A 26807-nucleotide genomic window follows, 5' to 3' on the forward strand; every position below is an offset into this window, starting at 1 on the left:
TCAACGAGTTTTTCCAACTCAAACAATCTGGCCTTCACCCACAGGCATTCAAAACAGTTTAACACATAAGCATCTAGCCACATGTTAAGCATGCTGTCATGGTAACATTCACACTCATGCGATATGCTAAAGCGGAAATACTTACATAGTACTCCGTGCCAAAACAAAGAACTTGTTAGCAAACATGCATGATCCAAGTCCATGTTAAGTGCCTAATGCATCGCATACAAAGCATTGCTAGAATAGGCTCGGCTATCCTAAACATGTCATGTGAAAATGCACAATTATCACATATTCAGTTCGGAATTGAAGTACTGATGCAGTTAGCGTGATGTACCGAGCCTAATGCATGTAATACGAATGCATGGATGCACGCATGCATAGCATAAGGTATGCTAAATTAAACGTGCCCTAATCTACCATCATAAGCAGGTAAGTAAAAGGGAAGAAAGAAGTGAGGTTGGAAGACATACACACCACCCACACGCACTTATTACAGATTTGCCCTCGCTCGGAGGGACCGAATAATTATTACAAATTAATTAACTACGCAAGCTAATTAAATATTACAAATTAATTAATTAACAAATTAACTAATTTAGGAAAACAGTAAAACGTCTCGAGAAGCGCGCCGCCATGCGCAAGCTGCCTCTGTTTTCCTCCCTTTCCTCCTCTGGAGGTTGTCAAAACCTCAGGACTACATCCTTGGACAGAGGGGATCATCACCGGCTAGATGAAATTTCCACCGGCAGTGTTGTATGGCCATCGGCACAAAGTTGAAGCTGTCGGCAGAGAAAATAGTGCCGGTCGGCACATTACACTGTCGGTCGGCAGAGTATTCCTGCAGAACCTGCAACTCACAGCAACAGAGGGCAAAACAAGGCATGGCAGCACAATTCAAAGCATGTATGCACCAACCATGTCTCTTATCATTGTAATGACTCAAAGGGACATGTGCCTCGGTTCTCGGACCACCAATCACGCATTTCCATGCATGATGGCCCAAGGAACCAAGTATGCAACTTTGATTTCAAATGCATGCAAACCAATCAAACAAATTAGGCCCTATTCCTATCACCAATTCAAGGAACAAGGCATCCATGCAAAATGCAATGCAACCTAGGCATACATGCTAGGAATGCAACATGGCATGGCAATTAACTCATGCAAGCATACAAGCATGCATATGGCAATGCAAATAAATGGAAAGTTGGACTTATACATGAATTAGGCAGCTCTAATAAGGCCTAAAACAGTGGCCATAATGACCAAAACAAGAAGCCAAAACACATGTACACATATACACATGATGGAAGGCCTACACTTGGGCACAAATCAAGCAACAATCAAGCACACTTGAAAGGGATGAACAAGAGCAATTAGCATGCATTATAAGCTCTAAAATCATGCTAATACATGGTGCCAAACCAAGCAACAAATCAAGCCAAGCATGCACCAAATGGCCTAAGTGTTCAAAGCAAATCAATGAGGCATTGAACTACACTTAACAAGACCAAACAAGGCATGCAAAGGAGGACCAAAATCAGAGGTTTAGCATGTTAAAACAAGGCTAAAGGACTCTTTAGATGGCATCTAACTGGCCCAAATACAAAGACGTACACCATGGCCAAAACATGGAGCATTGCAACACATGCTTTCAAAGCATTCAAGAGACATGCGAGGCAATCCAACGAGCATGGGAATGGGACTGAAATGGCATGTAGGATGATTCCAAATCATCAAAACAATGCAAAGATTGCATGCTACACATGCACATATTCAAGGCCAACAAGCCTAAATACAAAGGAGCTATATAATGCATGCAATGATCAACCCAAACGATTATGGACAGAGCTAAAACATGGCAAAATAAGCACATAATCTTCACAAATGCACGCCTAAAACATGCTCCAACAAAGGCTAACAACCTAGAACATGTTAAGGCACAAATAAGGCATTACATGGCAACTATGCTAAACATGCATGAAGTTCCAAAACCAACTTGAAATCATGTTATATTATAGATATATAAGCATGAAAAACAAACCAAACATGCTCAACACACACTCAAGCATAGGCCTCCTTAAGAGGTCAAAATATGCCATTTTCAAGGACAACAAGGAGAGGGGGTGGCCCTCTCCTTCTTGGGACTTCAAAGCATCATCTTCACCACTGAAATCCCTCAAGATTTCAGTGGTGAAGAGACCTCAACACCAAAATCCCGGAGCTAGCACAAAATGGCTCAAAATGAGGCCTTTTGAGGCCTAAGGGTGGTCAACACCCCTCAAACAACAAAACACTCTTAATAAACAATAAAGAGGGCTTAAAAATAAAACTTTTTTATGTTATACAATAATCACAAAAACATCTCTAAGACTAGTAGAAAATCGATGCAAGAATGGGGAAAAAAAAGGACTAGTTTCTCACCCTTGTAGTCCTCTTCAACAATGGTGCTCCAATGGCCTCCTTGAGCTTGAATCCAACACCAAAACTTCAAAACACACTCTTTAGAACCTCAGCTCCAAGAGGAAGGTGAAACACTAGGTGTTTGTGTGCAATAGTGAGACACAAAACACCTAGTGTACAAAATGAGAGGAAAAGAGAGATAGGTGAGTGTATCTAACCCTAGCCCTAGGAAAAACCAGAGCTCTCCTCTGTCTTCTCTCCTCAAAAATGTCTAAAAGCTCTTTTTTTTCCTTAGAGAGAGTTCCTCTCTATATGCCTCTTGTAAAGCTTACAAGACAAGCTTTTCAAGAGGGAGATCCCTCCATACACGTGTATGGAGGGGAGCAAAAACAATACAGCTGTCCAAAAATATCTGCAAAAGCAGATGAACAGCAATCGGCCGGCAAAAAATGCCATCTTGGCCAAACAAAGTGCCGACCGGCACAAAATAGTGCTGACCGGCAACAAAGAGTGCCGGCCGGCAAACTATATTGCCGGTGGCAGCAAAAACCAGCCGGTGGCATCTAGCCACTGCCGGTGATGGGTGGGGATGGTCTACAAGCCCCACCTTGCCTCTCAAGGGCAAGATGCAAGTGTTTGGTGCAAAACCAGACACTAAACAGTCGAGTTCGGGGATCCTGAGGCAAGGCGCGCGAGCCGAGGCCTCTGGGAACTCCAAACGAACACAAACATGGAAGATCACCGTGTGTTCAAACAGTGACGTCCAAGTCTTGAGGACGGTCAAAAATGGGGTGTCTACAGAGGCACGTCTCTTACTCCATCGGACTTCATAAGTGGCACACAGGGAAGTTTGATGAGTGCTCCAACTCAGATTTATGGTTCTGCATCTCTAACCCCATCAGCTTCTCATGCATGCACACTGGAAAGCTTGGATATTACAGACTTGTTTGACTAGTTTCTATGTATTCCAACTATTTGTTTTTTAGATTGGAAATTATGTAGTTTATTAATCTGAGTTTCAAACTTTGTTTTTGAGATTGTAGCTTATGTTACAACTTTGTTATTGAGATTCAGCATGTGGATTTGTAAAACATGTGGTGTACTAATTATTAATGAAGTTATGTTATTATTATTATTATTATTTGTTATGTAATGAAGATGTTGCAATATTTAGTAATGAATAATGTTTATTTAGCAGTTCTTTGTATTCAACAATGTTTATTGAACAGTTTTCATGTATTCAACCATATGTATTCAATAGTTTCCCTGTGATGAACAATGTATATTCAGTAATTTCCCTGTATTGAACAATGTATATTCAATGGTTTCCCTGCATTCAACAATGTATACTAAATAGTTTCGCTGTATTCAACCATGTATATTCAATAGTTTACCTGTATTCAACAATAGTTACCTTGTATTCAACAATTTCCTATATTTAACAATGTCGATTCAATGAGTATTGAAGAAAGTATACAAGTTTGAACAAGTCATTTTCCATTCCACTCACCACAAAAGAGGTACAATAATTAGGTTTCAATATACAACAAAACATAACTTCCTCAAAAACATCACAAAAGTATTTAGTCTACTTGAACTTGTACATGGACATCTACTTCTACTTCTAACTTACATATATGTATATATATGTTATTACATATACATAAGTTTAAAGGCACCAATTACAAGCAACACGGACAATATATATATCAACTTTTGCATCTTCGCGTTCTGAATTCGAAGTTGTTCCGTCATCTCTATTTGTTGTTCGGTCATAGCTCGAAGTTGTTCAGTCATAACTTCTTCGCCGACAGTTGACACTTCGTCTCTTGGAATTTGATGACCTCTATATTCTGGATTCGTAGGTAAACACCATCCGATAAAACCACAATTATTACAAGAGTAGAATAACTTGTTTTTGTTTCGATCGGTTTGTGATATTAAAATGGTGGCCTTTTTATTACATGTACGATAATTTCTGTTGACGTATGTCAACTAATCTGAGCTACTGCCACTGACACTTGAACTTGACATCTACAAAAAGGGACAAATAGCAAGTTATGAAGGGTAATAAACTATTGTAGTAAGTTAAGTAAAGTTAATAAGCTAAGTTAAGGGAGAAATAGCAACACTGGTTATGAACTATTTTAGTGTAAGTTAATAAGTTAAGTTAAGTTAAGTAAACTATTGCAATACTCTTGTTGGTTGCATTTATTTGAAAAGGGAGAAATAGCAACACTGGTTTGATGTTAAGTTAATAAGCAACACTAGTTTGATGTTAAGTTATTTACAATCTCATCAGTTGGAAGCTTTCTGGACTGCAATTTCATAAACCAGGTAGCTTTATGCTCTCAAGCAATGTGTTTGTGAATGAACTTCTAACACCCAACTCTTCTTAGTCATCATGTAGCAGAAATATCCTTTAATTGAATGTAGTTTGGTCTTGTTGTACAATGCTGGAATTATTGCCTTAAAAGTATTTCTGATGAAAAATAATTTGGTAAAAAAGAGATCTTGAAATTAGAAAAATGGTATGAAGTCGACAAATCGGTGGTTCTTTTATGAAAATGAATGAATCCTTTCAATGTGATCCTTTGTTTCAGCTTCACAAGGCTGAAAGTGATAGAGGAGTCCTGTAGCTGATCCATTATCCAAGTAGAAGAAGTTCTTATACAATGCCCTCTGCTCAATTAAGTTTGAAAGTGTTTGATTTATCAAAAAAAAAAAAAGAAGTTTAAAAGTGTTTGCTTTTTCAAAAAAAGTAAAGGGGGAGAAACAAGAAATTGATGCCTTCCAAGCAACTGCTTTGCATGACACTAGCCCCTCAAGCAGTGACTTAGTTGAGGATGGGGATTTCAGCCAACAAGGGATGGATGTTGTGTCACATATAGTGAACAGTTCTGATTTAACTCAAAAGTTGGGGGCTATGAAGCACGGACACCTCTCCGAGGGCTCCGTACCAGTGTCGGACACATATCGGACACGGACACGCGTTGGACACGCGGTGGACACGTTTCCGACACGCACTAGAGAGTATCCAATTTTTTTTTATTTTTTCTGAAGCCGGACACGTCCAGGACACGTTATGGACACTTTCGGACACGCACGGGGCCAATTTCAGAATTTACAAAACATTTTTAGGGTCAATTTCAGAATTTACAAAATATTTTTGGGAGTGAGAGTGGGAGTGGAAGTGCGCCTGGGAGTGGGAGTGCTATTGAGAAAGCATTCAACATGAAGGATAGAGAGCAATTACATTTTGAAATTGCTAGGATGTTCTACTCAGGGGGGGTACCATTTAATCTTGCAAGAAATCCTTACTATGTTAGCTCTTACACATTTGCTACAAACCATAATATTCCTGGATATTTGCCTCCCGGTTATAATTTGTTACGAACCACATTACATCAAAAGGAGAGGGCAAATATTGATAGATTGTTACAACCAATTAGGGGTACATGGAAGGAAAAAGGGGTGAGCATTGTTAGTGATGGTTGGAGTGATTCTCAAAGGAGGCCTTTGATTAATTTTATGGCGGTGAGTGAAAGTGGGCCTATGTTTATTAAGGCAGTTGATTGTTCTGGAGAAACTAAAGACAAATATTTTATTGCAAATTTGATGAAAGAAGTGATTAATGAGGTTGGGGCTAGTAATGTTGTTCAAGTCATCACGGATAATACTCCTAATTGTAAGGTAGCTGGACAACTCATTGAAGCTCAATTCTCTCATATTCTGTGGACTCCTTGTGTAGTGCACACATTAAATCTAGCTTTGAAAAATATTTGTGCGGCAAAGAATATTGAGAGGAATGAGGTCACATATGAAGAGTGTAGTTGGATTAGTGATATTGCTGGAGATGGTTTGATGATTAAAAATTTTATCTCTAATCACTCAATGCGATTGGCTATGTACAATGAATTTGTGTCATTGAAGTTGCTATCGGTTGCCGAAACACGATTTGCCTCCACAATTGTGATGCTCAAGAGGTTGAAGCTTATAAAACATGGGCTTCAAGCAATGGTAATTAGTGACAAGTGGAATTGCTATAGAGAGGATGATGTTGGGAAGGCCAAATTTGTAAAAGAAAAGATTTTGGATGATGTGTGGTGGGACTACATTGATTATATTCTTTCCTTCACGGGTCCTATATATGACATGCTTAGGGCTTGTGATACGGACAAACCTTGCCTTCACTTAGTGTATGATGTGTGGGACACAATGATAGAGAAAGTGAAGATGACAATATATAGGCATGAAGGGAAAAGAATAGATGAGGAATCTACATTTTACAATGTGGTACATCAAATTCTCGTGGATCGTTGGAATAAAAACAATACTCCTCTCCATTGTATGGCACATTCATTGAATCCAAAGTAAGTATCACATTTAAATTTGTTGTAGATATTTCATTTTAATGGACTTATCTAGTCTTTCTTGAAATAATTATTTTTTCCTATTTTGTATTGTAGATATTATAGTGATGAGTGGCTCCATGAGGATCAAAATAGAGTTCCTCCACATAGGGATGAAGAGGTGACACGTGAGAGGAACAAGTGTTTTAAGAGGTATTTTGAAGATATCACAGAGCGAACCAAGGTGATAACTGAGTTTGGAAAATTTTCGGGTTATGTTGAAGCATTCTCGGAGTATGATTCTATTCATAATAGGTGGCACATGGACCCTTATACTTGGTGGTGTGCATATGGTGCATATGCACCATCTCTTCAAAAACTAGCTTTGAGATTACTTGTGCAACCCGCCTCTTCATCTTGTTGTGAGAGAAATTGGAGTACTTACTCCTTTATTCACTCAGTGAGAAGGAACAAAATGGTCCCTCAAAGAGCGGAGGACTTGGTGTTCATTCATAGCAATCTTCGTCTTTTATCAAGGAGGAGCTCCCAATACTTGCAAGGATAGACAAAAATGTGGGACATTGTTGGAGATAACTTTGACTCACTTGATGATATTGAAATGCTTGGGATAGCTAACCTCTCACTTGATGAACCGGCTATGGAGGCGGTCCTATTTACAGATGAAGGAGAAGATGGAGGTGGTGGTGAAGATGTTGTAATAGTTTCCTCTACTTAAATTCACATTTTCTGATATTTATGGATTTTGTAATAGATGATAGTTATTGGTACATTGGATAATTTTATATTTTATGGTTTGATTTTCATGCATTTTGTAACAAATGATGGTTGGTAGCTTCAAATGACATGTTATGTATTGATGGAATGCAATTTTATGTTATTTCAATGTTTTTTTAATTATTTTTTAATAATTTTATGACATATAATAAATAAAATTAATTATATATATTGAACGTGTCCCCAGCGTGTCGTGTCCCCCATTTTTTGAAAATTTGCGTGTCGGCGTGTCCGTGTCGTGTCGCGTGTCCGTGTCCGTGCTTCATAGGTTGGGGGCAATTTCTGAAATTTCTAAGAGAGTTAAAGTGAAGCTGATGGATTTTCAGGCTCCAGAAGTTGATGGTTTCATCCTTGATTCAACAAGTTATTGTTCTGACATGCCACAGTCTTTGTCAGAAGGTGTGTCTTGTTTGTGATTTATGTTTCATTATTTAATATCATGACATATGGTTTTGAATTTTCCTACATTAGCAGGAGTTGTGTTTTTTAAGTAAATTACTGATCAGGTCCAGTTGCAGCATGCATACACAGGTCCAGCTGCAAGTATACACAGGCATGCATCTCCAAATAGATGTGCCAAAGAATAAATGCATCTCCAAATAACAACCACAAATGAAAGAAACAGAATCAATGGGAAAAAAATTATCAAAAAAAAGTCTTTTGATATACAAACAACTTACCAATGTTGCACATTCATGCTGCAGTTGATGAATGTGTTTTTTAAGAAAAATCTGAAAAATTAATGATTTTTCAGGTAAATTACCTGTTAATAGATACATAGATACTTTTTTGGTTCCTTGCTTTTTCAGGTTTTTAGGTTTGATAGATAGATAGATAGATAGATAGATACAGGTTAACAGGTTTTTGATAGATTTCGGGTTAATAGATTGATACAGGTAAATTGCTTGATTTCGGGTTAACAGGTTTTCATATACAAGTTAACAGGCAAATTTTCAGGTTTTCATAATTGCTTATTCTAGCTTTTTCAGGTTTTCAAATCAAGGATAGATAGATAGATACAGGTTTATGAAACATTTCGTTGGAATATGTTTTTCAGGTTTATGAACAGGTTTTCATAATTTCAAATCAAGGATAGTAGCTTTTTCAGGTCTTCATAATTTAAACATTTCGTTGAGGAATTTCATCGAACAGGTTTATGGCAATGTAAGACTCCAAATGAAAAGGCCGCAATTCCTAAATTAAAAGGCCACAATTCCCAAATGAAAAGGAAATTTATGAAAAGGAATTTCAAATCAAGGTTTTCATCAAACAGGAAATTTACGCAGACGTAGATATACACAGATAGATAGATAGATAGATATATATATATATATATACGCAGATATACATAGAGACAGTCGGGTTTTCACAGATAGATATATATACAGAAAGGGAAAGAGAGAGTGAAATTTACGTAGATATACCTGTTATATATACGCAGATAAATTATAACATTCAGTTTCGACTGAGTTTACCTCTTAATCTCGTCCTTCGTCGGATAAGAGGGAAAGAGAGACAGAGAGATTCGCGAGTGAAGGGAACGAGCTGTCTGTGTCGTAGTAAAAGGAATGAGTGGTTGCCGGCGTCGGAATGGGGGGTCAGTAGCTGTTACCGTTGGAGCGAAGACATACGCGTTTGAGGGGGGAAAATTTCAAAATGAAATGTTAAGCTGTGTTTGGGTCTTACAATCACATGACAATCACGTGAGTGCCACCTCAGCTGGGGGTCACTGGGGGTCGGCAAAACTGGGGGTGCGAATCATTTTTCTAAAATAAAACAATGACAATGTTTCTTTTTAGAAGCTCCTACTTCTTAAGCAAATGTGATCATTTATGATTTACTACTTATTATTAAGTTATTATATAAGTTATACAATTTAAAAGTTCTTTAATTTTTGTTCATTCTCCAACACTTACGCTGTGTTTAGTTACGAAATTGGAAAAAGAATTTGAAGAGAAAAATGAAAAATGAAGGTAAAATGTAAATAAAATATATTTATATTTCACTTATTTTCACACATGTTTTCTCTTTTTTTTTTCAAATCTCTTCCCAAATTCTCTAACCAAATACAACATTAGGTCATCTCAAACATTAAAAAACATGTATTTAAGAATTTTAATTTTTTTAGGTGATTATGTATTTTTTTAATTAAATTTTTATCTAAAAATATATTCTCTAACTTTTTAAAAGAATCTATTATACTTGGATCTCTAAAAAAAAGATTGAATAAAAGAATTCTATTATTTTAATATTTTTATACTTTATGTTTTTAGTTTAAAAAAGGGTAAATTACTAATACCTCTCGTGATTTGACTAAAATATGGATTTCTCTTGAGATTTGAGAAATTATCTGCCGCCTCATGAGGTTTATATTTTCATAACAAATTATCTCCTCATTTGTTAAGTAAATATAAACCTTAAAGGGAAATTTGTAATTTTCTAAACTTTAGGGGGAATCCGTATTTTACTCAAACCTCGAGGGGACTGTTGGTAATTTGTCCTTTAAAAAATGATTATAATTTTTTTTTTTATATTGAAATTCGGAAAAAAAAAATTATTTGATATGAACCACTCCAATATACAAACCCAAATTTAAGTATAAATTTGAATAAAAACTTTATTATGAAAGGAGTAAATTTGAGAGTCATCAAATAATTTTAAAAAATTTGAGTAAGAATTTGAGTCTCACTTAATTTGGATAAATATCTGAATAAAATTTAATTTATTATAAATTTGAGTCAAGGAGTGAAACATATTTTGAATATTTTTACTCAACTTTTTTAATGGGACCTAAATTTAAATTTAATATGAGTTTGAATCAGTAATTGAAGATGCCTAATGAGATATAATGAAAATGACTTAAAAGTAAACAAGCACGAGTAAAATAAAATAAAAAATTGTAAAGATTATTCACTTACTACAATATTTTAGGATTAGTTTAGTGACCTAAGTCTAATTTCATAGAGATCCTTTAGAATTTAATAATATTTTGTTTTACAGTAATAAACTTTTTTGAAATTAGATTCTTAAAAATATATTTCCTTTAACGTTATTTGAAAATTGAATAGATTTTTATTTATGTAATTAGTGGTCAATCATTTATTGTCATATCCAGTAGGATATAAGAACCCTTACTAGTACAGGTTCTGGGCTAAGGTCACTGAAGTCTGTGCCTTAGGCTCTAAAAGTTTGGCCCAAAATAGGAGCTCCAAATTTAGTAAGGTATTATAATACAGGGTAAATTACAAATACACTTCTTGAAGTTTGCTTAAAATACAAATTGCCCTTTGTAGTTTGTAAAATTATAAAACATTTTCCATAAAGAAAAGATATAAAACGTGTACCATAAGATGAGAACTTTTCCAAGAATTTATTACGTTTGTCACAAAAAAAAATGAGCAGTCTGTGTCTTCTATTTTTTTAAAGAAAAATATAATAAATTGAATATGTTACGATTATCAGATTAATTAATTTATTTATTTTTTGTAAATAATATATACGAATGATATTAAAAAATGAATGATTCGAACCATTAAAATGATATTCGTAATATGCTTCACAGGCCATATAGCATCCTCTAGACCCATTTGAATTTTCGATTTGAAAAGAAAGAAAAATGAAATGAAAATGGAACTACTGATATTTATTCATTTTGCATGAGTAAATAAACGAAAATTGGACTCTTTAGGAAAAAATATATAGCAATCTCTCCTCATGATGAGATTTTACAACAATAAAGTTTCGCAGACTAGTTTGGATCCAGAATACCCCCAATTGTTAGCACTGTTATGTTATTTTCGAATAATTTGAAAATTTAAAAAATCAATAATTTTGATTTAAATTTCTATCTTTTTATAAAAATAAAATTTGTGTTTTGGAATCCTCTCATTAAATAAAAACTATCAAATGAGAATTATAATGAATATGAAGTTTTGAATGGAAAAAAAATAAAAATAAAAAATCATTATATTTATTGTTATCACTTAGTGAAATTTTATCTTACCTCATCTAATTTAAAATTTTAAAAATGTTTATATGGAAAGTCCAAATATAATTGTAATTATTATATCTAAATCATATTAAATTTGAAATTTAAAAATCTTTAAGTGGTAAGTCTAACATAAAATTTAAATTAAAATATATATATTAAAAACTATTTAATATATATATTAACACAATTCAAAGTACTAATTTAAATTTATTTATAAAAATTAGTATATTGGCTCATGAATCATATCAAATTTAAAATATTTTAAAAATTTACAAGAAAAGTTCAATCACCGGACCCCCCCCCCCTCCCTTTTTTTCCTTGACACATTTTTTTCCTTGACACAGTGCAGTGTTGACACTCCTCAATCTAGTCCAACTTATGCTAACACAACGAAGTAACATGACAAAAAATTGTCTCTGGGACATCTGTTTTCAGGTTGTAAGAAATAGATAAGATGAAAAGGAATTGAAGAAGAAATATATCACCCAACATGAATTGGAATTGCATACACCATACTAAGCTCTCTTACGTTGTGTTTTGTTGGGAGATTTGGGAAGATAGAGGAAAAAGATAAGTAAAATGTGAATAAAATATATCTACATTTCACCTAATTTTAGATACCTTTTATTTTTTTATTTTTTTAATTCCTTTCCAAATCCTCTAACCAAACCCAACGTTAAGGATTTGGATAATGTGAATGGTACAATGAATAGGACATGAAATTCATCCATGAGTCTTTTATGTTAGTCTGTCAGACAGGAGGCTATGGAAATACTTTTATCCTCATATGAGGCATTATCTTTTTACCTAAAATGCATTACAGAGACAACAACAATTCCAGTGGCATTTAAGGAGAGGAAGAAAGTGTATAAACCTTAAGAATTGAAAACCAGATTGATGTTGATGACCAAAAAAGAAGAATGTCTCTGTGGAAGAAAGGGCTAAAACTCAAGATTTTTCTGATAAAACCAAATGCTAATTATATATATAGTTTTTAGTAGAAGCCTTTCAAAGAAAGTGTAACAGATTATAAAAATTCATTATAGAACTGCAAATGGACTTTCATCTCTGCGAACATGAAAATGTACAACTTAGAGTACATGTCACCAAGCCAATCAAGCGGACACTACTACTAAAATCAAACAAGGATACAAACCAAGCTTTTTAATTGAAAGCTGTAGTTACCCATTTAAAAATCACCACTTGGAAATTTTCCTCACAAAAATGCCAATGATGATTTCAGTGTTTTTTTTGTTTTTTTCAAACGAACAGAGAAGCACATCAAATGTTCCCCTAGTCTGTCATACTCTGTGACTGATGTACTACTTGAAAATCTAAATCTAAATGAAGAATAAATAAAGAAAGAGAGTATAGAAAAATTATAATAATGAGAATAATTGGTATCTTCATATCTTCCAGTTGACCAATCTGAAGAAGAACTAAGAGTCCTAGGAGGTATTGAAGGAAAGAATTTGAAGAATGGTTGCCCAAAACTGTGCAGCAACTATTAAAAGTCCAGCAACTATGGCAAAAAGAGAAATCAATTGTAGATATATGTATACACTTTTCAAAGATTTGTATTTATTCAATTTCAATGTACAGACAAAATCATTATGCATAAAGTTTGTCAGTTTGACAATTTTGAGTGATAAGGGAAGAAAAACAAAAATCGATATCACTATCATGAGCTCTCCTGCTTCATGCATATCCAAAAATATGAACAGGCTTCTGTATTTTCTTCTTGCAAGCAATATGACATTCAAAAAATAAAACGTCTTCTGATGTAATAGGAAGTTTTTACATGCTTCTCTTAAGCAAGAGGTACGTCCATGGGACCGAAGTCTGATTTCATTATCAACAAATGAGTTTAAAGAGACAGAGAGGTCTTACTCACAAGCACCCTTAGGTGAATTTCAAACAAACCACAACAAGAAGAGGAAAGACCTTACCATATGGCAGCAAAGAATGACTCGAAAGCCTGTTGAGATAGGCACCAAAATGATACGAATCAGCTACCAAATAATAGGATAAGTTCCTGAAATTAGCTGCTAAATTATATAGCAAAAATGATCTTCAACTAAAGGCAGAGGAGAGGGTTGGAACATGTGCCAAAGCGAGCTGGCACATTGAGATCTTTTAGAATTTTGGTGGCTGATTTGTACATAATCTTCTTCGCTAATGTGCAGCAGTGGTGGGTAAGGTAGATGGCGGTTTCTGTGGTATTGCCTTGACAGGTTTGGGTTGATGATTTGCAATAAAATATTCGATCGTCATTTGCTTCAAGCCTGCAACTGAACTTGGCATCATCCGTTTCCTCCTTTTGTGATCTTGTGTCGTTGTCTCATCATCCATAGCCAGACTCACAGGTCTCTTTTTATGATCTTCAGCTTCAGGCACAGAACTTGACTCATCTGACCAGGACTCATCTGACAAGCACAATCCTGAGTTGACCTCCTTTGGATCAAAACTCCCCCATTTTAATACTTCAGCTTTTGCATCCTCATCTACATCCTCTAGTGCTTCAGATGAAGGACTAATTGAGTGATCCTCATCCTCTTCTTCCTCTATGGTTTCATCTTCATCGCTATCATTATCAGTATCTGACATTGAGCTGGCCCCCTGAGTATCCGAACTCTTTTTTAATGATGCTTCAACTTCTTCATGTTCATCATCAGCGTCTACACCCTCAAGTGCTTCTGCTTCTGATGAAGGACAAATGGAGGGCTCTTCTTCGTCTTCAGGTATAATACCTGGCTCATCCATCAAACAGTCATTGTCGTACTCGCAACAAATGGAGGGCTCTTCTTTTTCTTCTTCTTCAGATATAATCCTCGGCTCATCAACTAATGAAGAAGAGTCATTATTGTCTTCAGACATCATAGTTGGCTCAACTAACCAAGAGTCATCCTCATCATCAGTCTCGGAAAGTGACAGCATTGTGCTGACCCCTTGTGCATCCAAACTCTCCTTCAAATTCAGATTCAGTACTTTGACTTTTTGTGCATCTTCTTCATCGTCATCTTCTTCTGCTTGTGAGACAAATGGAAGTTTCAATAACATATCAGCAGTCAATCTATCAGCAGGCTTCCTCACAAAGCACCCCTTCAAGAAATCTTTTCCCTCTTCTGATATGGAACTTGGAATTTCAGGTAAATCGGACCCATAGCCAATGTTGTAGAGGAGTTTCTCGGTGTTCCCATGAACTTTCCTGTCCCAAACCCTCTTCCCGGTAAGCATCTCAAGAACCACGCAGCCAATAGCCCAAATGTCAGAGGGAGCCTCTTGTATGCCATCAGCCACAGCTTCAGGGGACATGTACAAAGCAGTCCCTCTCAGGTAATAATAGCTCGACTCACTCTTCTTCTTCTTCTTGCTATTCTTCTTATTGATTTGTTGTTTCACCATTTTTGCCAACCCAAAATCACAGACTTTTGCCATAAACTTCTTGTTCTTATTATTGGCAGCTTTAACTTCAGTAGTAGCAGGGGTAGAAGTAGTAGTTTTACCTTGACTTTTTGTAGGCACAAGTAAGATGTTGTCAGGCTTGAGATCAAGGTGGACATAGCCAGAGTCATGAACATGTTTAATGGCACGAAGAATGGACCTGGCATAACGCCTGACATCCGAATCCTGCAATCCAAACCCATTTGATTTCTCGATCAGATCACGTAGGGAACCTCCAGAAGCATATTCCAGCAACAAATTATAAACAGTCTCGCCTGTTTGGCTGGTAGTAGTCTCTTCTCCAAAGCACTGAATGATATAAGGGCAGCCTTGAAGATTGTTGAAAACCTTTCTCTCTTCTTGAAGTGATTTCGAAACAGACAACTCCGCAGATTTCACAGCCATCAGCAGCTGCGACTTGTTGGGGGGTGGTTTCTTCAAAGTAGCCAAATACACCGACCCAAAACTTCCTTTGCCGATCATCTTCCCTCTCCTCCATGTCACTCCATCTTCAACATTTTCTTTCACTGTCTTCTTCTTCTTCATCTGCTCCTCCTCCTCCTCCTCTTCCTCAATCCCTTTCATCTTCCTTGTCACTGCCATCATCTTTTTCTTCATTCCAAATCAATTTACACGAATATCTGTATGACGTTTCTTTGAATTAGGGTTCTTTAATTAGGGTTTTTAAGATTAAATACTAATTGATTCTGTGAAGAAACTTCTCATTCAAGCAACCCAATACATTACAAACACCTTGTCCTGTTCCTCATAGAATTCCTTCTTAGACAAAATTAGTTAGTTGGATTTTTATACAACCGTTAGGATTTTTATATATTTACTTTGGATAAATTGCACTTTGCCTTTATGTTTGGCCATTTTTCTTATTTTGCCCCTTTAAATTTATTCTTTTCTCCACTTTAACCATTCACATTTCAAGTTTTTCTCTATTTACTCTAGTGCTCAAAATTAGATAAAAAAATGGCACATTAACACTTATGTTGCATAAAAACATTTTATTATAAAAAATTCACACCTGTTACACAAATCAAAATTTTAATGAATATATATATTTTTATGTTATGTGATAGTTAATGTAATATTTTTTTTATCTAATTTTGAACAAAAGTTAGCTTTAGGAGTAAACTGAAAAAAAAAAAAAAAAAATATTGAAACATGAAAGATCAAATTGAAAAAAAAAAAACTTCAAGAATTAAAGTGAAAAAATGACCAAATATAATGGGGAAAGCATAAATTACCATATATTTTTTACTTTACTAGTTTTTCAACTTTTAACAAAAGTAAAAAAAAAAAAAAAAAGGAAGACTTATTTATAAGTCATTTTTCAGACACTTATGGTAGGCTAAGTCCTGTGTAATTTCTTATAGAGTCTCAAGTCCTATTTAGATAGGAATGTATTCCACAAGATCCTACATAAACATAACGTGACGTGACACTTACATAAACGTAACGTAACGTGACACCTACATAAACGTAACGTAACGTAACGTAACGTGTCACGTTACGTTTCGCAAACTTAATGAGTTTTTATTTTTTTAAATTGAATGTGAAAATGTTGCTAGTTTATGTTGATGTCACGTCACGTTTCATATAAATATGATCTACGGTAACATTCAATTTCCTATATAGAAAATTGAAAGTTGCCATAGATCATAGGTGTCACGTTACGTTTATGTAGGTGTCACGTTACGTTACGTTTATGTAGATATGATCTATGGTAACATGCAATTTCCTATATAGGTAATTGCATGTTACCATAGATCATAGGTGTCGCGTTATGTTTATGAAGGTGTCACGTTATGTTTATGTAGGTGTCATATAGTGGTGGGTGCGGGTCGGTTGCGGCCATGAAATCTCAAATCCGCCATCCGTCCGCCAATCCGGTGAATGTGGATTGAGCGAATTGGCGGTTTAAAATTTTATAAATTTTCAACATAATTCAACTTGTGCACTTCCTCAAAAAAAAAAAAAAAAAAAAAGAAGAAGAAAGTATTACAATCAATGACTTAAAAAAATATTACAATCATTGCATGCCTCATCCAAAGCAAGAAAGTTTGAAACTTTAGAATATCACAATCACAACATGCCTCATCCACAAAGTATTACAATCTATGGTTCTTAAAATATAAAAACAATTCAAACCACCAAACCATAAACAGAGCAATAGTAGAGATTGTATGTCTCTGTATTGTTACATCTATATCTGTTTTTGAAAACAAAAACCAATCAGCATATATCATATTTTCTATTTATTATTTTTAGAGATAGATTTAAAAACCAAAAAAATAGATAAATAATACGTTTATTTTTTTTCAATTTAAAAAAGATATTCAAGTTGAAAACTTTTTTTCAGCAGAGTATTTAAACTTTTATTTAATTGAAAACACAAATAGAATATTTAAACAAACTGAAAACATAAAGTCTTATAAATTATTAAGGGTGCTCGCGGTTTGACAGTTCGGTTACGGCCAAAGGAATCTCAAATCCGCCATCCGTCTGCCAGATTGGCGGATTGCAGAAAATCAATCTGCAACCGCCCGCTCCTTATCACGCATCCGTCCAAAATGCAGCGGATCGGATCGGTTCGGTTCGGTCGGTTTTGACGGATCAGTATATCCGCTGCTCACCACTAGTGTCACGTTATGTTACGTTTATATAGATATGATCTATGGTAACATTCAATTTCCTATATATGGTTTTACTATTATTTATGATATTAACAACTAATATTTAGGGAAAATGTGTCAATAAACTTCCCACAGGACTTATGGGAACATAAGTTTTTTAGTAGGATCATATGTAGCATAAGTCTCCCTCATAGGACTTATAAATAATTTTTCCTAAAAAGAAGCAAACAAATAACAATAAATTAAAAAAAGAAAATATCAAGTTAGTGTAATTTTGTAAAAATAATTATAAATTAGTGATTTTTTTTTATAAATATTAATAAGTGAAATTATAATTTTTTTTTTATGAATTTATAATTTTTTTTCTTCAGAATCTTATTACGATGCAATTATCCTCCCCCCTCCCTCCAAAAAAAATCCATTGCAAAATAATAATAATAATAATAAGTGCTCGTTTGACCTATCACATTTGAGCTAAAATAGTCATAAAAAGACAAAATAGATTAAAAAGTTAATAAGACAAAATGTTACATTTAAACTATAATCATTTCAATTTTTCTCATAAAAGTCAAAAAGGCCCATCCTAAATGAGATTTTTTTAATCTAAACTAAAATAGCTAAAAAGTCAAAAAGTTAAAAAATCAATTCACATCTCAAATGAACCCTAATAATAATCACGGTATGTCAACGACAATACTTGGGTTTGATAACAGAAAGGAGTAGTGTTTTGGCGTCTCTGGCGGAATTTCGGCCAGTATGTGCATTGGGATTGGAGATTTCAGTGGGTATGATGAACCGTCGGAAGGGCACGCTTCACCAAAATAAGAGTTCTTAGTTAAAATTTTGAGATATATATATAAGAAAGAAAAATAAATAAATAAATAAAATTCAGTGCACTTATTTAAAAGATGTCAAACAAGCTTTAAGTGGCAATTAAGACCGGGCAAACATCCGTCCGATATATTGGGTGGACAGATGCAAGTCTATAAATTTTTTTTTTAAAAAAGTCAAATTTTAGTTGGGCAATAAATATATAAGTTTCAATCCACGAAACCTGACTAAATCTCATAAAATTAGGAATTCTTCATACATATTTTTGTTGGCCAATAAGTATACAAGTTTCAATCGACGAAACTCACCCAATCTCATGAAATTGGAAATTCTTCATACATATTATATACTATTTATTTAATAAATGACGTATTGAAATTTAAAGTGAACGTTAAAAGTAGATTCCTCCCTCTTCTCTCATATGGAATTGGGGTGGGTGTTGTACCGTGCGTAATAGTCACTGTTATTAGACTCATTTTGAAATTTATTTTAATAATTTAAAACATTTACTTTTTAAAATATATTGACTAGGACATATTTATAAAAAAAAATTAATTGGATATCAATAATTTTTTCATTAAGTTGTATTTATATTTAAAATAATAATAATAATAATAATAACAATAATGTATTGGGAAGATGACAGCCCTATTAACATAAACCGTCACAGTTGGTTGTTATTGAAGCATTATTATTACTGTTATTAGTATTATTATTCAAAGTAATTAGAGATTGAGTATTGATGTACATCTACTCTCGTATCGAGTCCGGATTATCTGCGGTGTTTTGTTGCGGTGGTATCTACGGTGTCCCAAAACGACAAAATTTAAAAAAAAAAAAAAGAACCAGAGAAAGAGAAACAAAAGAAGAAAGAACAGAACGAGAAAAAGAGAAACAAGGAAGAAGAAAGAGGGCATCCCCAATCTTCAATATCTTAACATCTCAAGAGGCAAAATCGAAGGAAATTCAAAACCCATTTTGATTCTTCATTCATTGAATCACATTGATTTGTCAAACAATAAAATGACTTTTTATTTTTTATTTTTTTTATTTTTAATAAACCTCTCACTCAACAGCTTCAATGGTCAAGAGATTTGGAAACTTTGCTTTTCTTCATGCTCATAATTTCAATTTCAACATTTCAAACACCAAAAATTTCATAAATTCATCTCACAAATCACCCAAAATTATATAAAATCAAAGAAATCTGAAAGATTATAAAACCAAAGAAATCAAATATATATATATACATAAAATATAAAGAAGCAGAACTTATTCCAGTCGTCATTCGTCCATCATCGGTTGTCACCGGTTGAATATCAATCAAGAAAGGAAAATAAACCCAAAACTGAGATTGAAAAAATATGAGCAAAACATGATAAACAATAACAAATAATCGAAAGAGTGTTTGGGTAAACATGATAAACAACAAATAATCAAATAGATAGGTACATTTATGATGAATATCATTGAAAAAAAAGAAAAGAAAACCAAAAACTAAAAACCCAAATTGTCCCCATGAGGGTTCAAGAGAGAGAAAGCCGAAACAATTCTGAAAAGAATGGTATTTATAGAGAGAGAAGCAGAGAGGCTTGTAGAGAGAGAACATGAGGAAGAAAAACAGAGGAAGATGAGAGGGTTAGTTCGGATCATCTTCCGTCGCTGTCGTTTGGCCTTGCTACCGCCGTCGCCTAGTTTCGCCTCGCTACCGTCTTTGTGGCCTCACTTCATCGTCGTTTGTGGTGTATAGGTTAGGTTCTCAACTCTCAATGAAAATGACAACCAAAAAAAAAGAAAAACAAACTCAAAATGATGTCGTTTTGAACCATGGCAGAAAACGCCGCAGGAAAACACAGCGGGGGATTTGAACTTGTATCCTCGCGTATCAGTCCAAAACCTTCCAACATTCATCTACATTTTTTTTTAATGCATAATTTTAATTTTCTAAGTCATAAAAAAAAAAAATATATCATAACTAAATATAACATAAGGTATAAAGAATTTATGAGTCATAATTAAAATAATATCATAACTAAAAAAAAAAAAATCATAACTAAAGTGCATGTGGTACATCTTTTTAAAATGGTGTATATTAAAATTTCCCTAGATATATATATAGGGTAAATTATATTGACACCCCCTGAAGTTTATCTTTATTACAATTCCTCCCTCACCTTTTGAAAATTGTATCCTTCTTCCTAAGGTTTAAAGTTTCATTACAGATTGCTCCCTCAGTTAGTTGACTGTTAAGTCAACTAACAGATATTGCTGATGTCAGCAATTTAATTTTTTAAAATACCAATTTTTCCCTCACTGGGTAAATTACATTGACATCCCTCACATTTTAGAAATTACAATTCCCTTCCCAAGGTTTAAAGTAGCATTACCAATTGCCCCTCAGTTAGTATTAGTTGAAAAAAAAATTAATTGGAAAAAAAATTAATTAAAAAAAATTTGTTAGTCAAAATTTTAAATTTCTGTTTAAAAACCAAGGTAAACTCATTTTTTGAATTTAAGTTTTTTCCCAAATTTACAAACTGAGATAACCATTTATAAACCAAAAAATTATCAATCAAGTTTTTATGATGGTTTTTAAATTTTTTGTAAATATAAATTGAAAACTGAAAACGAAATAGTTACTAAATAGGCCTTAGATGGTAAAAATATCATAAAATTAATAAATAATTAAATAAGTTACCAACGTAAGAAATGACTTATCAAAAGATTCTTAGGTTATGTATGGTTTGATTTTTAGATTTTTTTTTAAAAAAAATTAAAAATTAATTTGGTTAAGAAATAAAAAATAAAAAATAATTATCATTTTTATATAATTTTTATCTTTCGAGTGGTTAGAAATAATTTTTTACAAATTAAATATATTTCTTCATATTTATTTTTATTAAATTAGTTTTTTTTTTTAAATGTCAAGGAAGATCTGTATTAAATTAAAATCTCAGGAGGTGTCAGTGTAATTTACCCTTTAAAGTATATGTAAAGGTTAAAGGTAAATATGTCATTTTAACTTAAAAGTTAACACTGTCAAATAATTACACTGACAAAGGGGGGTCAGTGTAATTTCTCAAATGTGAAGAGAAACTATAATAAATATAAACCTCAAGAAATGCCAGTGTAATTGTGACGCCCTCAAAATAAAAACATTAACCCATCAATATAAACATGCATTTATATATAAAGAAAATCCACATTCTTCAATTCATCAGAGTATTTCATTACAAAAGTATTATATGTTAATAACAAGAGCAAGTGCCCTACGGGCTTACAGCTTTCCAAGTTAACACTTGGTTACAAAAGGGAGTACTAACTCAATTACACATTAAGCCCTTGGCTTGAATCTATGTGTAATACAATCAAGAAAGAATAAGACAACAAAAGTATGTCTTCCTCTAGCCTCCCAAGCTATGTCCTCAGAGGTGGCATGCTACCTGTACCTGAAAATGATGTTCCCATATAGGGTGAGCCACAGCCCAGTAGAAATATACTAAACCGACTATGAACAATGCCTAAAAGATTAGCAACTAATAGATGGTCAATACTTACACTTCCATTTACATCTTATTACAATTCCATGACAGCCAAGTCTATGTTACAATTCACTTTCCATTTCTTATTCAACTTTGAGTTCGAAAATAAGGCTCAGTACTCTAGCCAAAACATTTGATGAGATTATAGTTCATCACTAGAACACTTTCAAAATCCAAGGTGGATACACATTTTGGTGTTGTATCAATAACACATAAACTACTTCCATACTTCGCAAACGATGATGATATACATTTTAGTGCTATATCAAATCAACAAACTTTTCAATAGATAAGCATATGAGCTATATCACTACTACAACAGATAAGCATATGAGCTATATCAAAACTTCAATAGATAAGCATAAGAGCTATATCAATACTACAACAGATAAGCATATAAGCTGTATCCACACTTCACTAGACAAGCATATGAGCTGTATCTACACTTCTCAAAGATAAGCCTATGAGCTGTATCTTCACTTCTCTAGACAAGCATATGAGCTGTGTCTACGGAGTTCATCCCCTATCTCCTCCAATCCTATCCGGTTTAGAGATACATCCCCAATCTTCCCCTAAACCGCGGAGTACATCCCCCATCTCCTCCTCTACACACAATGCATATAAACACAAGGGTTCTATACACAATCAATCAATACATAGAATTAATGTATTCAATCAACTGTCTACACATAATGCATATAAACACATTGGCCATATGCACAATCAACCAACACGTAAAGTTAATGTATTCTATCAACCGTCATACTCTATGACACATCCAATTGATTAGTTTTAGTTTGCCTAATCATCATGCATTGTCTACAACAATCAACACTAACCTCCACCGTTAGCCCAAAGCAATTATTTCTAAGCAGGAAATAAATGCACAAATGGATAATATATCAACATTTCAACTAGATGTGCAATAAAAGATTCGACTACACTCTTTAGTCCTATACATTCCCAATTTCAACATTCTCAATTCAATTCCTCGTTTTCTTCAATTAATTATGTGTTAATTAATTAAACTAATTAGGGCAAATTACCATAATTCACAAAACAATCCTAAGGTCCCATTTCCATCAATGCCCCAACATTAATCTCATTTCGAATGATGGGGCTCAACGAAGGAGATGAAGAAACGGAAATGCTCCAAATCCCAAAATTTTCAGATTAAAAGATAGCCCTCGACGATCAACACAACTTTTGTAAAGGCCCAAGGTGAGAAAACAACTCCTACTAGATCAATCCTAAGAGAGAAGTTAGGGTTTTAGTGAGAGGAACTCTCAAAATAGCTTTTTGGAAAAGTAAGAGAGAGAAAGGATGTTGAAAGATGAACAAAAGGATCGGATCTCGACTTTATATAAAAGTCGCCCCGCTCGAGCGTCCAACGCCCCGCTCGAGCGTCACTCACAGACTCCCGCTCGAGCATCAACAATCCCACTCGAGCGGAGGATACACACTTCCAGAACTTTTACAGAACCAGGTCTCCGCTCGAGCGTCAACTCTCCCGCTCGAGCGTCACACACAACATCCCGCTCGAGCGTCAAAATCCCGCTCGAGTGTACAACACTGCAGAGGAGATACTGGAAGATGGAAAACTACGCTCGAGCGTCAAAAACCCCGCTCGAGCGGACAGACAACAACGAAGGGCTCGCTGCGTCAAAATCTCCGCTCGAGCGTGAAGGCCAAAATCTGGGCAACTACTCTTGGTTTCCAAGTTCAACCATCCTGTTTCAAACCTGCCCAACACAACCCAAGACTCAAACACAAGTAGTAAAGGGATAGAAAGAGGATAAGACAACAGCACCCTTACGAAACCGAATCCGGATTATAGTTAAACACGAAAGGGAAAACCGGGATCGCTATAGTAATTTACTCATATATATATATATATATATTCCCTGTATATGTATTCCCTTTTTTTATATTGAGATGGTTTGAAAAGTTAGCTATTATAATTAATTTTTTAATTTTTTGACTATTTTAGTATGACTAAAAAATTATGTTGAGATGATGTATTGTTTGATTTTTAATTTTTTATAATTGATTTAATGATTGTGTAAAAAAAAATAGTATAATTATAATTTAAATATAATATTTCATCTTATAGACTATTTTACCTTATTTTATTTTATTAGTTATTTGAACCTAAATCTACCTATCTAAAAAAGAGCCCGTGAAAAATAGTTGATTGGAAAGCATTAAATAAGTATATTTTTAAACTTTTTTAAAAAGTTTATAAAAAGAAGTAAAAAAATAATATAATTTAAAAAAATAATAAATAAAAAGATAAAAAAAAAAAATTCAAACGGTAGCACCTTCTAAACAAGCCCTAAGTGGGCGAACACCCCATTATTCCATTCATTGATCTTTTCCAAATTCTGTCTGTCCTTTAATTTCTGTGTGTCTGCCGAAGTTGGTTGGCTTGGCTGGTTGTTTTGAGTGAGAAAGAAAGAAGCAAAATTGTAATTGTAGTAGTTGTTGTTGTTGGAGAAGTTTGGAAGTGAAGAAGAAGAAGAAGAGATGTTTAAACTGAGCAACAACCTGATTGGGATTCTGAATTTTCTGACATTCCTCTTCTCCATACCAATCCTGTGGACAGGGATATGGCTGAGCCGACAGAGGTCAACAGACTGCGAGAAGTTCCTGGAGAAGCCCCTCATCGCTATTGGGATAGTCCTGATGGTGGTCTCTCTCGCCGGTCTCATTGGCGCTTGCTGTCGGGTCTCATGGCTTCTCTGGTTCTACCTCCTCGTCATGTTCCTCCTAATCCTCCTCATTTTCTGCTTCACCATCTTGGCCTTTGTCGTCACCAACAAGGGAGCCGGAGAGGCTTTGTCAGGGAAGGGCTACAAGGAGTATAGACTCGGGGACTACTCCAATTGGTTGCAGAAGAGGGTTAATAGTACCAAGAATTGGACCAAGATCAAGAGTTGCTTGCAGGACGGTAAGGTTTGCCAAAGCTTGATTGATGCTGCCTCTAACACCACGGTTACCCAGTTCTATCTCGAGAACTTGTCCTCTGTTCAGGTATATGTATATATATATATATCTATATAATAAAGGAGAAGGGTTTTTGAAAATGTATAAAATGTATGAGAGACATATTTCCTTTACATGACTCAGATCAATTCTAATATCTACCCATGCCTCAAATCAATTCTTCAGATGATGTTCCCGCCCAACACTCTACCGTCTGTTTCTCCACTCTTCTCCCTCAGTTTCTAACCTTTGTCTCCCCATCTACCCTCTGTCTACCCACCTTCCCTCTCTATTTGTCTGCCTACCCTCTCTATCTCTCTCTTCCTCTCTGTTCTTCTTCTTGATTTTTTTTTGAAAATCTCAGCTTTTGTTTTCATCAGAGCTTACACCGTTCTCACTCTGGCACTCCGGCACTTTAGCACCGTTGTTCACTCCGGCACTTTGGCACTGGGTTAGTTTTTTTTTTGCTTTGGTAACTGAAGAATAAGAATAAAATTGACTCAATCATCAATCTGTTTTTTATTAGTCATCAGTGCTTCTACGTTTTTTATTAGTCATCTACGTTTTTTATTAGTCATCAATCTGTTTTTTATTAGTCTGAATTCAGAATTTGGAGCTGATTTTTATTAGTCACCAATCTATTTTTTTATTAGTCATTCTAATTGCCTAAGCCATGGTCCTTGCTCTTCAGAGCCGTAAACAATGCCGAAATAGCTCCAGTCGCCATTTTCACAAACAATAGATAAAATTTGGAGTTCCTCATTTTCTCTAATACATGTTTTCTGGGTTTGTTTTCTCGGTCTTCGAGGTTAGATCTACCATCATTTCCATTTGTTCATCGTGAATCTGATTTATCAAATCGATTTACCCATGTCAGAATGATAATATGCTTAATATTTGGAAAATTTGAAGCTTTTGATATTTTTTTAGTTGTGTTTCATTAAGTTCTGATTTGTGATTCTCATTTTTGTTTCTTTCAAAGCAAATAGCGCTCCAATTAAATTTTCCAGGAATAAAATTTGTTCTTTCATAAGATGATATTGGATTTGAATATATTTCTTTCTCTGTCTGGGATTCAATGTATTTTGATTTATCAATTTATGTTTAAATCTCGCTGTCTATCAATCAGCACTTTCATTTTCTGATGTTGTTGTTTTAGCTTCTAATCATTTGCTTTCCATTTCATTAAACCATAAGATTCTAATTGAATTTAGTTGTGTTTGATTTTATTCTGATTTGTAATTCTCATTTGATGACTTTAGATCTCATGTGTTTGTTCTTTACATTTCGAGCAATTTTAGTGTCATGAGTTCCAAACAGTTCACTTATTTCTCTTGGCCTTATTATTATTGCATCATACCAGAATAGATCTATATTTCATTTGTTTTAGTTTCATTCTTTTTTTTTTTTTTGGTTTGTCTTTCGGGTAAAACAACCAGAACAACTAGAACAACTAAGAACAACCAACAATATGAACAACCAACCAACGAGAAGAACAACTAGAATGGATTGAATACGATTGGACAAAACATAGAAAATCATTAACACAAAATCATCTGCATTTTCAGCTGGAGTGATCCATTCAGCAACATCTTTCATGTCTTTCATGTCTTGGCCTGTAGTGTTGATTTTTTTGATCAATCATCCTCCACAATTAACTAGTTTTGTAATGACCCCAAAGTGCGTATAGGAAGTAATCCTTATTTAATTAGGGGTTAATGTGTTTGCTATCGGAATTGAAGAACGATCCGTTGGGTTATGCCTTTGAAACCGGAATTTGTGACCTTTACCAAAGAATCTGGAACTTTTTCCCTCC

The 26807-nt window shown here is 34.3% G+C and overlaps 2 protein-coding genes and 1 pseudogene across 2 annotated transcripts; 2 read left to right on the forward strand and 1 right to left on the reverse strand.

Moving 5' to 3' along the window:
• Positions 1-5859: 5859 nt before the first annotated feature.
• On the forward strand, positions 5860-7357 carry LOC145804868 (uncharacterized). The gene is made up of 2 exons (XM_082900185.1): positions 5860-6779; positions 6876-7357. Exons 1-2 carry the CDS (start codon positions 5938-5940, stop codon positions 7321-7323), a joined length of 1290 nt encoding a protein of 429 aa, XP_082756311.1. The 5' UTR covers positions 5860-5937; the 3' UTR covers positions 7324-7357.
• Positions 7358-13386: 6029 nt separating this feature from the next.
• On the reverse strand, positions 13387-15617 carry LOC114287302 (uncharacterized). Its single transcript, XM_028230613.2, has one exon. It carries the CDS (start codon positions 15604-15606, stop codon positions 13720-13722), a length of 1887 nt encoding a protein of 628 aa, XP_028086414.2. The 5' UTR covers positions 15607-15617; the 3' UTR covers positions 13387-13719.
• Positions 15618-24357: 8740 nt separating this feature from the next.
• Positions 24358-25934, forward strand: LOC145804303 (tetraspanin-8 pseudogene; annotated as a pseudogene).
• The last annotated feature ends 873 nt before the right edge of the window (positions 25935-26807 follow it).

This window comes from Camellia sinensis, chromosome 12, assembly GCF_055761805.1.
Source record: "Camellia sinensis isolate YWXY chromosome 12, ASM5576180v1, whole genome shotgun sequence".
In the NCBI taxonomy this organism is placed as follows: Eukaryota; Viridiplantae; Streptophyta; class Magnoliopsida; order Ericales; family Theaceae; genus Camellia; species Camellia sinensis.

Excerpts from the sequence above, each read along its gene's own strand:
- LOC145804868 (XM_082900185.1), top strand. The coding sequence starts at position 5,938 with ATGGCGGTGAGTGAAAGTGGGCCTATGTTTATTAAGGCAGTTGATTGT. Across the intron at positions 6,780-6,875 it reads GCACATTCATTGAATCCAAA|ATATTATAGTGATGAGTGGC; the intron begins GTAAGTATCACA and ends TTTGTATTGTAG.
- LOC114287302 (XM_028230613.2), bottom strand. The coding sequence starts at position 15,606 with ATGAAGAAAAAGATGATGGCAGTGACAAGGAAGATGAAAGGGATTGAG.